At 34.3% G+C, this 17,327-nt stretch overlaps 1 protein-coding gene across 2 annotated transcripts in view; it reads left to right on the top strand.

The window, feature by feature from the left end:
* Positions 1–17,327, top strand: part of CLCN4 (chloride voltage-gated channel 4) — a 113,657-nt gene that overhangs the window by 73,602 nt on the left and 22,728 nt on the right. For both annotated transcript variants that reach the window (XM_051984541.1, XM_051984542.1), the window contains exon 12: positions 16,347–16,563. In XM_051984541.1, the coding sequence (XP_051840501.1) occupies positions 16,347–16,563 (217 nt within the window). The remainder of the gene's footprint in view (positions 1–16,346; positions 16,564–17,327) is intronic.

The following is a 17,327-nucleotide window of genomic DNA, read 5'->3' as shown; positions in this document are numbered from 1 at the left end:
GGAAATAGTCTATAAGAGGATTTTCTTTTAGTTTGAGACCAGAAGCACTTAGTAACAGTATTCTGATAAAAGTTTTCAAATCTACTGATTTAATAAGGGATAATATCTTAGATTTGTACACAAAATTCATAAAATTTTAAAATCATATGCTTTGAGTAAGAGAACTATCTTTTGAACAAAATACAATATAGAATAAAATCTTTTTTTTTTTTTAGGGGAATACAATTTATTTTGAAGGTTTTAAGAAGATATTTACAAAAATATTTTAAAAAGGACTGAATACTGTCAGGCTTTATATTTTACAATAACAAATATTTCTAGCAAACTGTAATATTTCTTATACAAATACAATTTAAATTCAAGATATAAAAAATCTTTTGAATAAAAAATAATTTAAATGAATTGAGCAGCTAGGTAGCACAGTAGATAGAGCATCAACCCTGGAATCAGGAAGATTCCTTTTCTAGACTTCAAATTTCACTTTAGACACTTACTAGCTGTGTGACCCTGGGCAAATTATTTAATGCTATCTGCCTCAGTTTTCTCATCTGTAAAATGAGCTGGAGAAGGAAATGGCAAACCACTCCAATATTTTTGCCAAGAAAAACCCCCAAAGGGATCATAGACACAACTAAAATGACGGAACCAGCAGCAACTATTTTAATACATGAAGGATGGATGATTTCTTCAAGAAGAGTCAGATTATTTTTCTTGGGTTAACTGAGTTTCAGAAAGGTTAAATAAGGCTATGAATTTTTAGTTTCCTCTTAGTTTCTTTCTGGTTTATAGAGCCCTTGTTTTTTATTAGTCCAATCTCATATAAGAGACCTATAGATTTGTGGCCAATTTAATTACTTTCCCTTGGTCTTTTCCAGATTTACTTTTTTATTGGGGTCTGTCAAGCAGAGTTTGTTTTATATATACAGTTATATATATTCAGCTTTGTCATTTGTACAATGGTAGAAGAATGTCTTCTTTTTTGCTATTTCTAATTCTTTTCCTGATGATTACTGGCACTGGATTTATAGAACCATAGATTGGACCCTTGAAGGGACCTTAGAGAACATTTTTTTCAATGGATTTATTTTATAGATGAGAAAACAGTCTGGGAAGGGTGAAATAACAGCAAGGCAAATTTACTACAACAGTAAATAGATTTCTGGACCTGGAGTCAGGAAGAACTAGGGTCAAATATAGTCTCAGACACTTAGCTGTGTGACTCTGGGCAACTCATTTAACTGCTCTCTGCCTCAGTTTCTTCATCTGTAAAAATTGGGATAATAATAGCACTTAGATCCTAGTATTGTGGCAAATAAGCTAATATTTCAAAAAATGCTTTGCAAACCTTAAGATTCAATTTGGTTTCCTCTTAGTTTCTTTCTGGTTTATAGAGCCCTCATTTTTTATTAGTCCAATCTCATGTAAGAGACCTATAGATTGAACAAAATGTTCTCTAAGGTCTCTTCAAGGGTTCAATCTATGGTTCTATAAATCCAGTGCCAGTAATCATCAGGAAAAGAATTAGAAATAGCAAAAAAGAAGACATTCTTCTACCATTGTACAAATGACAAAACTGAATATATATATAACTGTATATATAAAACAAGTTCTGCTTGACAGCCCACGATGAAAAAGTAAATCTGGAAAAGACCAAGGGAAAGTAACTAAATTGGCCACCAATCTATAGTTCTCTTATGTGAGATTGGACTAATAAAAAACAAGGGCTCTATAAACCAGAAAGAAACTAAGAGGAAACCAATTTGAATGAAGATCCTCCAGCTAGAAATATTAAATTTAATTCCATGGCATCATGAATCTATTGACTGATCATGACTATATTATGGTTAGCAACCTGAACTTTTCTAGGAACTATTTATATTTCCAATCATAATAGGACAGATTGCTTTATGTTAGGAATATAAGACATGAGTATTATAACATACATAATATATGATATGATATGATATAACATAACAAAACAAAAGCCTGGACTGAAACTATACTGCCATTTTCCTAGTACATTTGGCATTTTATAAGATCATTCTACTGTTTTATTCTTCTCAACTTAGCACTTTACTATCTGTGAAAGCTTAGTGTCATCTGCACAACTTGGATAACTGCCTATATATTCTCCTTTTAGTATGATATATAAAAATGTTCCATAGACTAGTCCCAGACCATCCCTGGTGGATTTTACAAGTCTTTTTCTCTGACTGGAGAAATCCTTTTTAAAATTTACACTCTGTTTCTTATCTGTATGCTACTTTCTTATCCTTATTAAAAAACTATTCTCTCAAATCCATGGTGATTCAACTAAAAAAAAAAAAGCTTTTTGAAAATCTTAATAAAAGCATATCCACTAGTTTCCCCTTACCTAACTCTCTCAGTGATGTCAGACATAATTTCATCTGACAGAAACCATAGTGCTTTTCTCACCAAAGATTATATTTGCTTACATATTTGGGATACCTTTTTTATATGTTAGAGATAAGTATAGAATTGCATCGTAATTCTGTTCTCTTTAAATGGAGCCTAGGCTTGTTTGTTTTTAAATATTTTAATCAGATGTCCCTTTTAAATATATAGTCTCTCTAAGGACTTTTAAACCAAAGGTACAATTTGAAAAACCTCACAGAAATAATAATGTCAGTGAATCAACTACCCATTGTCTAGCTGAACAGGCACCTGCATAGAAACTACTGGCTAATTACTGCTCAAACACATTTCTGTAATCAAATGGTAAATAGTAATTGTCATCAAATTATTAGAGAAGGAATTTAGGTTTATGAACTGATAGCTCTCTAGGTAGTAATGTTTGGAATGCCTGTAGACAAAAAAGTAAATGTAAACAGTATCTTTATGCTTTCAATCAGACAGGTAATAACCTAGGGGAAAGGGAGTAGTAGTATTTACCCTTGAGCAATTAGAGATGCTTGTCTTAGACAAGTAGAGATAAACAGGAAAAGTTTGCCTCTCCAGGTATAAAGGATAAAATTAATCTTTTATGTTGGTGGAACTGTATGTCTTTTTGGATTGTAGGAATAGGATCAGAATGGTACAATTTTAGAGTTTGAAGGGACCTCAGAAATCCTATAGTCAAACCCACTTCAGAAAAAAAGAATCCTTTACTTACAACATGTATGCTAAGTGGTCTTTTAGCATTTGTTGGAAGATCTTCACTGATTGATTCACTGAGGTAACCCATTACCTCCTGTGATAATTCCTTCCACTTTAGTGTAACTATTTGTTGGGAGTTTTTCTTTACTTCATACCTAAATATGCCTCATTAGCTTTTACTCATTACTCTTAGTTTTCCCTGTTGTTCCCAACAAACTAAATTTTATCCCTTTCCCACATGTTAAAGAAGGAAAGGAAAAGAATAAGCCTTTATAGCCCCTTCTATGGTGCTAAGTGCTTTATAAATATCTCATTGGTTCTTTACTATTATAACCCTTTGAGGTGTAGAGTAACCCATTACCTCCTGTGATAGTCCCTTCCACTTTTGTACAACTATTTGTTGAGTTTTTCTTTACTTCAAACCTAAATGTGCCTCATTAGTTTTTATTCATTACTGTTTTTCCTGGTGTTCCCAACAAACTAAATCTTATTCCTTTTTCACATGTTAAAGAAGGAAAGGAAAAGAATAAACCTTTATAGCACCTACTATGGTGCTAAGTGCTTTACAGATATCTCATTGAATCCTTACACAATAACCCTTTGAGGTAAGTATTATTATTATCATTTTACAGGTAAGGAAACAAAGGCAAATAGTTATTATTGAACTTGCCCAAGATCAAGCTGGATTTGAATTCAGGTGTTGCTGACTCCAAGCTTAGGGCTTTAACCACTGTTCTTCCTAGCTGCTTTAAAATATCTCTTCCAATACTGTAAGACAGATTTTATGTCTTTCCCCCACACTCTGAATCTTTTTTTCTTTAGATTAAATATTTCCAGTGCCTTCAACCGATCTTCGTAAGACATGTTTCAAATCCCTTCACTATACTGGACAACTCTCCAAATTATTAATGTCGTGTTCAAACTATAGTACCTAAACCTGAATCTAATATTTCAGATACTGTTTGACCAGGGCAGAATAGAGGGGAATCTATCATTTCCTTGTTTTTGAAAGCTAGTTTTTGGTATAGACCAAAATACTAGCATTAACTAGTCTTGTCCAAAGTTGTCCCCCAACTTGTTCAAAGTTGTTCTTACAATTAAAAAAATATTTTCCCCCAGTTACATTTAAAAGCTTTTGAGGTTAGTAATTAAATAAATTGGTGTCTACACACATTCCATCTTTCCTGCCTAGAATGTTCTCCTTTATCACTCTGTTAGAATGTTTATCATCCTTCCTTCTGTTCAGGTGCCATGCCTTCCATAAAACCATTTCTTTTCTTTTCTTTTTTTTTTAAATAAAGCTTTTTATTTTCAAAACACATGCATAGATAGTTTTCAACATTAATTCTTGCAAAACCTAAATTTTTTCTCCCTCCCTTCCACCATCCTCTTCCCTATATGGCAAATAATCCAATATGTGTTAAACATGTGCATACATATTTATACAGTTATCTTGCTGCACAAGAAAAATCAGATCAAAAAGGGAAAAAATGAGAAAGAAAGCAAAATGCAAGCAAACAACAACAAAAAGAGTGAAAATGGTATATTCTGATCCACACACAATTACAGTCCTCTCTAGTTCTCTTCATCACAAGACCATTGAAATTGGCCTGAATCCTCTCATTGTTGAAGAGAGCCACAGTCCATCAGAATTGATAATCACACAGTCTTGCTGTTGATGTGTACAATGATCTCCCGGTTCTGCTCATTTCACTCAGCATCAGTTCATTACATCTCTCCAGGCTTCTCTGAAATCATCCTGTTGGTCGTTTCTTACAGAACAATAATATTCCATAACATTCATATACCATAATTAATTCAGCCATTCTCCAATTGATGGGCATACACTCAGATTCCAGTTTCTAGCCACTACAAAAAAAGGCAGCCATAAACATTTTTGCACATATAGGTCTCTTTCCCTTCTTTAAAATCTCTTTGGGATATAAGCCCAGTAGTAACACTGCTGGATAAAAGTGTATGCACAGTTTGATTTTTGAAAGTAGTTCCAAATTGCTCTCCAGAATAGCTGGATCCATTCATAGTTCCACCAACAATGTATCAGTGTCCCAGTTTTCCCACATTCCCTCCAACATTCATCATTATCTTTTCCTGTCATCTTAACCAGTCTGAGAAGTGTGTATTGGTACTTGAGAGATGTCTTATAATTTGCGTTTCTCTGACTAATAGTGATTTAGAACATTTTTTCATATGATTAGAAATGGCATAAAACCATTTCTTATCCTCCAGTTGCTAGCATTTTCTCTTTTCACCCCATAACCTTGTATTATGCTTATCTGTACTTTTGTTGTCTTCTGCCAGTCAAGTATAAGATACTTTGGGATGGGACTTTGTCTCATTAGAATCTAGCATAGTGCCTTGTGCATAGTAAAATCTTAATGTTTGTTGAACTGAATTTAAAATGGACAAGAAAAAAGTTCTTAAATTGTAGAATATAGAAATTATGCTAAGTATCCTGACTTGAAACTCTAGGAAGTGGTATCTTTTTTCAAGGGGGATAAAAGAGACTCTGGAGATAAGGAACGTTGCAGTTGTCTTCTCAGGAGACTTTTAAAAAAGAGAGAGAACCCTGTTAGGGGGAGCAAGTCAAAGAGATTGTAGTTTTTGGTCCAATGGTATTTTGGATCTGTTATTACATTTAAGGAATTTCTGGGAGAAATAACTTTTAAGGATACAGGTCAGCAACTCATTGTTAACTTTTTTTTTTTAGAAGGTTGTCTAGATCCCAAAGCTTCTTAAACTGCATTGTGACCTGATGACCTGATGGTCTTGTAAATAATGAATGTGGAGGTCATGAAATTGTTATTGATTATTAATAAATGTTTGATTTGTATATCTATTTAATATACCTACTGGATACATATATACCTATCTATATATCTATATTATATATACAACCTAAGGCTGCATAAAAATTTCTCAGAGACAGAGTGAAAAAAAAAGTTTTAAAAGTCCTTGGTTGAGGATGCTGAAAAATGATTTACTCATGATCACAGTGCTAATATGGATTGCAGGAAGGATTTGAGCCTCAGTTTTCCCAAATCTTGGACCAGCCATGACAATAAATTGTCTCTCAGATATACAAATTTCTTTCTCCATAGGTATTTTCACATGTTATAATGAAGGTTTTAAATTGTCACTAATAAATGACATCGGAAGTTCTCTAGCTTCAAATCCAACAAAGTCATTTCAGTTGTGTCCATCACTTTGTGATCCCATTTGGTGTTTTCTTGGCAAAGAACCAGAGTAGTTTGCCATTTCCTTCTCCAGCCCATTTTACAGATGAGAAAACTGAGGCAAACAAGATTAAGTGACTTGCCCAGAGTCACAGCTAGTGAGTATTTGAGGCTAGTTTTGAATTCATTATGCCAGCTAGTTACCTCATAAAACTATAAATTATACATAACACTTGCAATAATTATGCACAATTTATAGAGAAAATTCTTTTGGTTATTTATACTGATGAGTTGTGTTGCTGTTAGCTCATTATCAATATAATCATTATTCATTCAATAAATATTTAATATAGTCAGAGCAGACCAATTCCAACAGCTTATTCAAGATCAATTAGACTTTTTGTTTTCATTTGCTTCATTTCAAAGATTATGCAATTCACATTAACAAATGTCAATGAACACTGCTATGTGCCTAACACTGTGTTCATTTTGGGTTTGCTAAGCTTTTTACTACATACCTTTAATGGTAACATATATTGGATCCATCGTTTCCAGTACTGCCTAGGACCCATATCGATGTGTGATCCTGGGCAACTGCTCAGCAAACTCAGGCAGCTTTCTAAAAATAAAAGTTATAGATAGTCAGTATGCAACAGTGGAACCATGCAGTCAATAAACTTTTAAGTGCCTGCTATGTGCCAAACACTATGCTAAGTACCAGGGAGACAAAGAATACCATATGCCAATTTCTACTCTTTAGGAGCTCACAGTCTAATAGGGGGAGATAACATGCAAACAACTTTGTCCATATAAGATCTATACAGGATAAATTGAAAGTAATAGTAGAGGTAAGGCACTAGACATAGGGAGGATTGGGAAGAGCTTCTTGTAGAAGGTGGGATATTTTAGTTAAGGCTTGAGGAAAGCCAGAGAAAGCATGAGTAGAGACAAAGAGGGAAAGAATTCCAGGCAGGAGAAACAACCCGTGAAAATGCTTAGAATTGAGACGTGGCTTTTCTTGTTCTAAGAATAGGAGGGAAACCAGCATCACTGGATTGCAGAATACATGGTGGAGCATAAGGTATATGAAAATTAAAATGATAGGATTGGGAGATGGGAAGGTTTAATAAGTAAACAGATGACTTTATATTTGATCTTAAAGGAAATTTCCATACTAGGAATTCCTTTTATCAGTGAAATCACAGGACCGGACACATTCCTCTCCCTTTCTAAAACTTTAATGTTACCATCTGTAACCAGATGGAATATTAAATTGTATAACTCTTTCCTTTGTGTAAATTTCTTTCTTATTGCTTCCTCCTTCCCTCTCTTCCTCCCTCTTTTCCATCTTTCCTCCCTTCCTCCCTACTTTTCTCCTTTCCTCTTTTCCACCCTCCTTTTTTCCTTTCCCCCTTCCTTTCTTCCTTTCCTCCCTTTCTCCCTCCTTTCCTTCTTTTCTTCCTTTTTCCCTCTCTTCCTTCCTCTCTTCCTTTTCCTCTTCCTTCCTCCCTCTCTTCCTTTCCCCTCCCTCCCTCCTTCTCTCCTTTCTTTCCTTTCTTTCTTTTCTCCCTTCCTCCATCCTTTTCTCTCCCTCTCCCTCCCCCTTCTTCCTTCCTTCACGGAGTCTTTCATCAAACAATATTGCTGTTACTGTGTACAATGTTCTCCTGGTTCTACTCTTTTCACTTTACATCAGTTCATCTAAGTCTTTCCAGGTTTTTCTGAAATCACTCTACTAGATATTACTTAAAGCACATTATTCCATCACAATTGTATAGCACAACTTGGTTAGCAGTTTCCAAATTGATAAACATTCTCCCAATTTTCAGTTTTTGCCACCCACTACAAAAAAAGCTGCTATATGTACAAAAATATATCTCTGAAGATCTTATCAAAATCTCTGAAGCATTTTTATAGTTCTAATTCATGCTACCTCTTTGATTCTTTTTCCTTTGTAGATTCACATGACTGGGGATTTGTATGACTTTGGGTTATCATCTTATCAATTAATATTCATTAGATACTGTTTTTGGTTCAGACTTTCCTTTTCAAAATAACAGACTGTTATAAAATTTAGAATGGGTAAGATGGAGTACTCCTATTTTACTGATGAGGGAATTTAGCCTTAGAAAAGGTAATTAAGTTAGTTGCCCAGGGACAAATGGGTAATGAATAGCAGAGTCATGGTTTGATTCCAGGTCTTCTGACTTCAATATGAATGTTCTTTCTTATGTATGTACTCTGGCTATACTCTTAGGGTGGGACAGCTATATTTCTCCTTAAAGTTCTTGGGTTCCCTAAAGGTTTTTTGGGGTATTTCTCTTTTCTGGCCATCAGTCTGGGCCCACACTAGCTCTTCTTTCTTAGGGGGCCAGTGATTAGCAATTGTTTTTAACTATTTTTCAATATGTACCTTTTCCAGAGGAATTTTTACCTTAAAGTCAGAAAGAACAAACTTACAAATATTTCACCCAAATCTGCAGGGTGTATCCTTTCCTATACCAACTCACTTTTATTTTTTCTGATGGAATAAGCCCAAAACTTAGCTTAGTTCCCACATAGCATTGTTTCCAAAGATTGCATCATTGCTGGAGAAATCATTTACCAGGAGGTCATTTTTGAAGAATGTTTTTTGATCTCTGGCTAATAGATGCTGAATTTGCTACAAAATCTGTCCTAGATTCCATCTCTTGGATCTCTGTGGCTTTCTCTCTTATGGTTGAAAACTCTTCTATATCTCTCAAATAGAAAAGAATGAGCAAAAAGATCAGATTGAATCCTTTTCTCGGGGCTATATCATTTCAAAGGCCCTTTCCTGTGCCATGTAGTCATGTAGAAAGGGTCACCCAGTTCCCTCATCTAGTGCAATGAAAAGAGATTGTTGCCAGAATGAACTCAGACCTTTTTTGAAGATGCTGACAGCCAATCAAAAAAAATAAATAAATCTCCCAACCACGTGGTGAGCCAACCAAAACCAATTACAGGGTTCTACACATCCCACAGTCTCCCTAAAGCACTTCCCTTAAATATCATAACAATTCTCCCCAAAGCATCTGTCTTGCATTTTCTGCAAGAAGACACACCATCTGAGCAAGCTGATAAGGTCTATGCATGTATCAGAGCTCTGTTATAATTATATCATACTTCCTCTATTTATTGAACTATACTTTGAATTCTATGGGAAGTCCTACATAAATTTCTAGGTGTATTGCAACAAGTGACTTTCTAGTTAAGTTCTCCTTGAGGAATAAGGGAAATACAATGACAAATGCATGAATTATTCTGTTTCTATTTAAAATATTCAAAACAATTATTTATATAATTAGTTGTATCAATTGATATTACAAGACACAATGAACAATTAATAAAATAAGTTATGCTTGCATTTGCATTTGCTATATGGGCAAATTTCACAAGTACTACAGTTTATACATATCAACAAAGGACAGATTCAATCAATATGGAAGCATAAAATGTCCTTCAAACAAATTTTAAATCTTTGAAATTTAGGTTCTAAATAGAAGGATGATGGTCAGTGAATATGCTAATTTTCATCGTTGTGGTATACATGAAGTTCACATTAGTACTAGTATTATTATTATTTATGATTGCATAAACTATAAAGAAAAATGACTTTTTTTAAACAACGGAGTTCACTTTCCAAATATTGTAGCAAACATATCATTTTAAAAAGTTCCCTGGTAGACTAAGGATTATATTTCAGATCTTCTGGCTTCCAGGCCTCCTACTCTCTTGCTAGGCACATCTGTTTTTCAGATGAAGTAAACAAAATGAGAATAGAGAGGAGAGCTGACAAAGCCACAATGTCAACTCCTTCCTTCTTGGATCATGTTTAAGTCTGAATCCTTTTAAATAAACTGCTTGAGATCAATCCAACACTCTGGAAAAAATTAGAGTAACAAACAAGAATGACTAATAATACTACTTTATTCATTCTATATATCTTTAAATGCCATCCAATGATAATTTTTGAAGGGTTTTGTTTTTTACTTTTTTTGGTGCTTTGGCTCTCCCAAGAACAATGTACTGAGTACAAACTGTACATTGCATTCTCTACCTGTTTAGTATTTGTGGGCCAGATATTAATAGAGAGTCTTTTTGTTTATCCAAACTAATACATCTTCATCATCCATCTAAACAGATGACTTCAGTGTTTTTAAGAGACAAGATTGCTGTTTGTTTTTCCACATGAAAGATGTGCACATTGTATATTTATTAGTCAAAGCTTTGAGGAGGAAAATCCACAACATGTTTTCTTCTATAAATTCTGAGCCCTTAAAGTCTAAGTTTCTTCTCATTTCCTTTTTCTTCATGGAAGGCCATGTTAAAAAATGAGATAGATAAGGATTTTAGACTTGTATTATATGATTTCCACAAACTCTTTATGAGCACGAAATGGTCTCCAATGGTCCCATGACTAGAAAAATTCGTATTAACAGTGACTTTGTATAGTCAAACTAGAGACGAAGTTCCCCAAACTTAGCTTAGACTGGTCCTTTGTGTAATAGAAATGTAATTCTCTCTAATCCATCACTTGTCTTTACAGTTTGCTCTTCTAGCATGGTTTCTAAGAACCTAATATTATCTTCACTTCGTAATGAGAGCATAGTGTAAGACTTTCATGGAGAATTCTCTACATAAGTTAAAACAGAATTCAAAAACAAAAGCTGCCTCTTGTCTACATTGGTAGCTCTTAGTACCATATTCTTCACTCACCAAAATGTATTTTTTGCTAAGAAATTAGCTCTTTCTGGTGCATTTGAAATATAATTTATGGGTCATATGAGATGGGAAGCTCTAACTTTGGGCTCTATTTGGTGCACCTGGGAATTGAGGCTTTTTTTTTTTTTTAAACCTACCATCCTTTCTTATTCTCTAGTTCACTTACCCATGGGCCCTTCAGCAACTCTAGATATAATTTGCAATCTCTGGATAAGCCTTTATTTTCTACTTCAAGAATCCATATCAAAGTCTTTCTGGAAAGCAGTGATGAATACTCACTATGTGAAGAATAAAATGAACTAACTGTGTGATCACCAGCACTATCTCAGTTCCATTTTGTGTATACTTCCTTTTGGCAGTGAACAGTCAGACATCTTTTGTTGAGTACCTTCAGGATGTTATTCAACATAATAACTTAGAACTAGGTTATCCAAATTTGGGTAGGTATTATTTACTCAATGTTAGATTAGGTTTTCAAATCTGCTTCAAAACAGGTTCAGTTTGGAGAATATTTTGAGGTTCTTATTCAGTAATTTAATGTATGTTGATTCAGTTCTAGTTCAAATATGTTTCTTGAAACTCGACAAACCGTTAAAAATTCATCTGTGTTTACATTCAATATTTGATTCCACAAATTAATTCTGGATCGACATTTGTTATACATTTGAAGCTTCAGGTTAGAATGTATAGTAAAATTTTAAAGAGCAGTTGTTGGAATAGCTAGAAACATGCAATGTGATGGTGGAGAATCATCCTGAAGATAGGAGCAAGTAGAATTTCATTGAGCATTTTTTGTAAAATCACTAAAAAAGAGAAGTCTTGATTCAGCAAAGAAGCATTCAATGCAATACAGACCTTTGAAAAGATGGATCCCTGTCAGTGTATTTCTGATTGAATCTCATCCTTTTTGATGTTAACCAGAGTGGGCCCCATCATCTGAAGACGTTTGCTCTGCAAGCCAGCCTTCTGTTTCTATTTTAACTAGGGCTTATTCTCTCCACTCCCATCTCAGTGTGATCCCAAATGCTACCAGTTTTCCATTAGAGTAGTGTAATGTAATGAAATCTGCAGAGAATACTGTTTTAGTCTTAGTCTTTCAAACAGAAATATAGACGTATCTTAGTGTATGAGAAGAGATTTATAACAGATCTGGAACCATTCTTAGGGAAAACTTTTGCCATATATCTTATCTAACCTTTTTCTACTCACTAGTCCTAGACAGATCTATTGAAATCAGTAGCTTTGTTTCATTTTTTTACCTAAAAAAAGTTTTCAACCTAGCTATCCAGCACTGCATTAAGTTGTTTCTAATGAGCTCTAAGTTCTCAGCAGAAAAAAATAGGGTGATTATAATAGTAACTTTACTATTATTATTTTAAAATCCAAGAAATGACTCATTTAAAAATATGAAAATTTAAAACAAAAAAGAAAAAAAAAGTGATTTTTCCTGAGACATTTCTCTTTCCTCTTGGGGATAAGTGCATTTAGACTTAAAGTTCTGAATGTGAAGGCAAATCTAGTCTCAGCCTTCTCATCCTGCAAAGAGTTCACATTCCCATTGTGAAAACTGTAAATTAATTTGCAATTAACAAATGTCATTTTAAATATGAAGAGTAACTGGGTACTTTTGAACCTTTCTCCTGTCTTTATTGGGAACACCAGGATCACCCAACCCCACACAAAGGAGTAATAGCTTGTATTAAATCCATCTTTAGAAACTTTGAAAGGATGACATATGCTCTGGATCTCAGTAGTAGTGACAATTGTATCACAGAGTCTGCCTGTTAAGAATGTTCAGTTTGTCCCTGTTGCACATTCTGTAGGGAAAGAAATGTAAGGCCAGAGTGATGAACTTGATGTTAGGAAAAACCAGGTCCAAGCCCAGCTTCAGATACTAAATGCTTGGGCAAGGCAGTTTCTGTTTCCTCTTCTGTAAAATGAGGAAAATAATTGTACTACCTTCCAGTTTTGTGAAGTTAAAATGAGATAATGTGTGACAAGTACTTTGTAAACTTAACTTATTCTTATTACGAATAATCCAATTTTCCTTACTTTTTCAGTGCAGTTCATATAGAAATGCTCTTGGAAAAATTTGCTAACCTGCTATTATTCTCTAAATGTTTGATATATTATATATTGTGCAGGTATATAAAAAGATTGCTTTTGTGCAATTGAATAAAATATTGGGAGAGGATCTCATTTTCTCTAAGTACACTGAAAGCATCTCTAGGATAATCCTAGCATCATACAGGATGCTGAGGATTTCATTCCCATGTGGTTTTGATTTTTTTCTATTAGGGCTTTATACAATATTTTGAAACTCTTTGAATCTATGTAATTTGGAGATTACGAGAATTCAGAATAGCTGCATTTATTAAAATGTTGTTCTTAAATTTTTATAGATCATAGTCTTATCTGGGCCATTGTGGGAAGAGGGAAAGTAGAAAGGTAGTAAACAAACATCTAATAAGCACCTCCTCTGTGCAAAGCACTGTGTTAAATGCCTTTAAAAATTATTTTAACCTTTACAACAACCCTTTGAAGTAGATATTATTATGACCAATTAATAATTAGGAAACTGAGGCAAACAGATTAAGTGACTTACCCAGAATCACATAGCTAGTAAGTGTCAGAGGCTTGATTTGAAGTAAAGTCTTCTTGGCTCCATCCATTTTGCCATCTAGCTGATCCAATTGTCTAAGTAAAAGGTGATGAGAGACTAAATAGTAGGGGTGGCTTTGTGAGTAGAGAGAAGTGTATGGATATAAAAAAATATCAAGGAAGTAATCAATAATACTGAGCAACTGATTGGATATGGGTGGAAAGGGAAAAGCTAAAGATACCTCTAAAGTTATGGATTCGAGTGATTAATAAGATGGTGGCACCTTGAACAGAAATTTGTAATAGTATTCTGCTCTCAATACAACTGAGATGTTGAGATCTCAAGGATAGTATGAAATTTTTGCAGTAAAAGGATTGGTATATGTTAATTTGTGAAAGATAGTAAGCTCCTGATACATAATTCTGTAATTACTAGACTGGGGCAGAGTAGCTGTGTGCCACTTGAGACTGTTCTTTTTTTTTTTTTTTTTTTAAATAACTTTTTATTGATAGAACCCATACCAGGGTAATTTTTTACAGCATTATCCCTTGCATTCACTTCTGTTCTGATTTTTCCCCTCCCTCCCTCCACCCCTTCCCCCAGATGGCAAGCAGTCCTTTACATGTTGAATAGGTTACAATAGCTTTTTATTTTCAAAATACATACAAAGATAGTTTTCAACATTCACCTTTGCAAAATTTTATGTTCCAAATTTTTCTCTCTTCCTTCCTCTTACCTTCCTCCCCTAGATAGCAAATAATCCATGTGCAATACTTCTATACATATTTCTACATTTATCATGTTGCACAATAAAAATCAGATCAAAAAATGAGAAGAAATAAGAAAAATAACGCAAACAAACAACAACAAAAAGATAAAAATGATATGTTGTGATCCACATTCAGTTCCATAGTCCTCTCTCTAGATGCAAATGGCTGTTTCCATCAAAAATCTATTGGAAATGGCCTGAATCAGCTCATTATTGAAAACAGCCACATCCATCAGAGTTGATCATCATTATAATCTTCTTGTTGTATATAATGTTCTCTTGGTTCTACTCACCTCCCTTAGTATCAGTTCATATAAATCTCTGCAGGCTTCTCTGAAATCGGCCTGCTCATCATTTCTTACAGAACAATAATATTCCATTACGTTCATATACCACAACTTATTCAACCATTCTCCAACCGATGCACGGATATCCATTCAGTTTCTAGTTCCTTGCCACTACAAAAAGGGCTGCTACTACATTTTTGAGACTGTTCTTTTTTAAAAAAACTTATTTTATTTTTATTTATTGATCAAGCATTTCTATAACATAGTATAATAAAAAGGATGAAACTACAATTCTATTATGTACAACTTGTTATTTCTTTTAAATATATAATAGTTTTCATGTAAATTTCTTCCCTCCCTTTTTTTCTTTCTCTCCTATCCTAGAGATGTCTACCATTAGACACAAATAGGTGTGTGCTTATATGTAAAATTATTCTATACACAAATTCTGTTTATCAGTTTTTTCTTTATAGTTATTGTGAGCATTTATTTATTTTTATCATAGCTTTTTATTTATAAGTTATATGTATGAGTAATTTTACAGCATTGACAATTGCCAAACCTTTTGTTCCAATTTTTCCCCTCTTTCCCCCTACCCCCTTCCCCTAGATGGCAGGATAACCAGTAGATGTTAAATATATTAAAGTATAAATTAGATACACAATAAGTATATATGACCAAACTGTTATTTTGCTGTACAAAAAGAATCAACTCTGAAATATTGTACAATTAGCCTGTGAAGGAACTCCAAAATGCAGGCAGGCAAAAATATAGGGATTGGGAATTCAATGAATGGTTCTTAGTCATCTCCCAGAGTTCTTTTCGCTGGGTGTAGCTGGTTCAGTTCATTACTGCTCCATTGGAACTGATTTGGTTCATCTCATTGCTGAGGATGGCCACATCCATCAGAATTGATCATCATATAGTATTGTTGTTGAATATCTCCTGGCCCTGTTCATTTCACTTAGCATCAGTTCATGTAAGTCTCTCTAGGCCTTTCTGAAATCATCCTGTTGGTCATTTCTTACAGAACAATAATATTCCATGATATTCATATACCACAATTTATTCAGCCCTTCTCCAACTGATAAGCATCTACTCAGTTTCCAGTTTCTGGCCACTACAAACAGGGCTGCCACAAACATTTTGGCACATTCAGGTCCCTTTCCTTTCTTTAGTATCTCTTTGGGGTATAAGCCCAGTAGAAATACTGCTGGATCAAAGGGTATGCTCAGTTTGATAACTTTTTGAGCATAGTTCCAAATTGCTCTCCAGAATGGCTGGATGTATTATTGTGAGCATTTATAATAGTTATTAAGTTATTCACTTAAAGTTATTCTTAAAACAATATTATTGTTACTGTATGCAAAGTTCTTAGTTCTGCTCATTTTATTCTTTATATCTTGCAAGCCTATCCATGTTTTCTGAAAACACTGAGCTCATTATTTCTTATAGCACAGTAGTATTGCTTCGGTCATATACTACAACTTGTTTAGCATTCCTCTGTTGATGGGCATCCTTGCAATTTCCAATTCTTTGCCATTACAAAGAGAGCTATTATAAATATTTTAGAATATAGAAGTTCTTTTCCTTTTGCTCTTTATTCTGACCATCCTTTTGCTTTCATTGCTTAGAAAATGCCAGGCAGAGACAGGATGGGATCGTGAGCAATTCCATCATGTATTTCACTGAAGAGCCCCCTGAATTGCCTGCAAATAGCCCCCATCCCCTGAAGCTGCGGCGCATTCTGAACCTGAGCCCCTTCACAGTTACTGACCATACTCCCATGGAGACAGTGGTGGACATCTTTCGGAAGCTGGGACTCCGACAGTGCCTGGTGACTCGTAGTGGGTAAGTTGAACAGCAAACTTGAATTTAATTTCAATCGGCATTTAACCACCTATAAAGCACTGTCTTCAGCCTTGATATGCAATACAAAGATAAACAGGACTTACCCTGAAGAATCTAAACTTTCTATTGATGAATATTACATGCAAACAGTTAATTAGCAGCAAAAAAAAATTGAGGAAGCAGGGAATACTAATAATCAGGGAGATCAGAATAGAGGAGGAGAAATGGAGATAAGAAGGAAAAGCATTTAAGGCTTGTAGAACAACTAAGGCAAAGACAGAGGCAGGATTTGTAATACTGAGTTGGGAAACAAACAAAAAAAGATCAATTTGACTGGAATGTAAAAGTTTATAAAGGGAAGTAACACAAAAAAAAGTATGGAAAAGTGGGCAGAGTCCAAATTTTGGAGGAATTTATATGCCAAATTGAGGAGTTTGCATTTTTATCTTAGAATAGCAGACCACTAAAAGTACTTGAGCTGGAGTATGATGCTGAGACTTTTCCTTTGGAAAGATGAATTTTACAATTGTGTGGAAGATGGGTTGAAGAATGATGCTGAAAGCTAGGAAATGAATTAGGGGTTTATTTGAGGCAGTCTGTTACTAGTACTCTATCTAATCTTGTAGAGTGTAGACTGGGATCAGGAAGCCTCACACAGTTATTAGCTATGTGACTGTACAAGTCACTTAACCTCATTCTGTCTCAGTTTCCTCCTGGAAAAATGAAGAGAATAGCAACTCCTTCAACAACAATATGGGGGTAAT

This window comes from Antechinus flavipes, chromosome 3 (assembly GCF_016432865.1).
Source record: "Antechinus flavipes isolate AdamAnt ecotype Samford, QLD, Australia chromosome 3, AdamAnt_v2, whole genome shotgun sequence".
In the NCBI taxonomy this organism is placed as follows: Eukaryota; Metazoa; Chordata; class Mammalia; order Dasyuromorphia; family Dasyuridae; genus Antechinus; species Antechinus flavipes.
The sequence above is the reverse complement of the archived record's forward strand: the minus strand, read 5'-3'. Positions and strand labels throughout refer to the sequence as shown.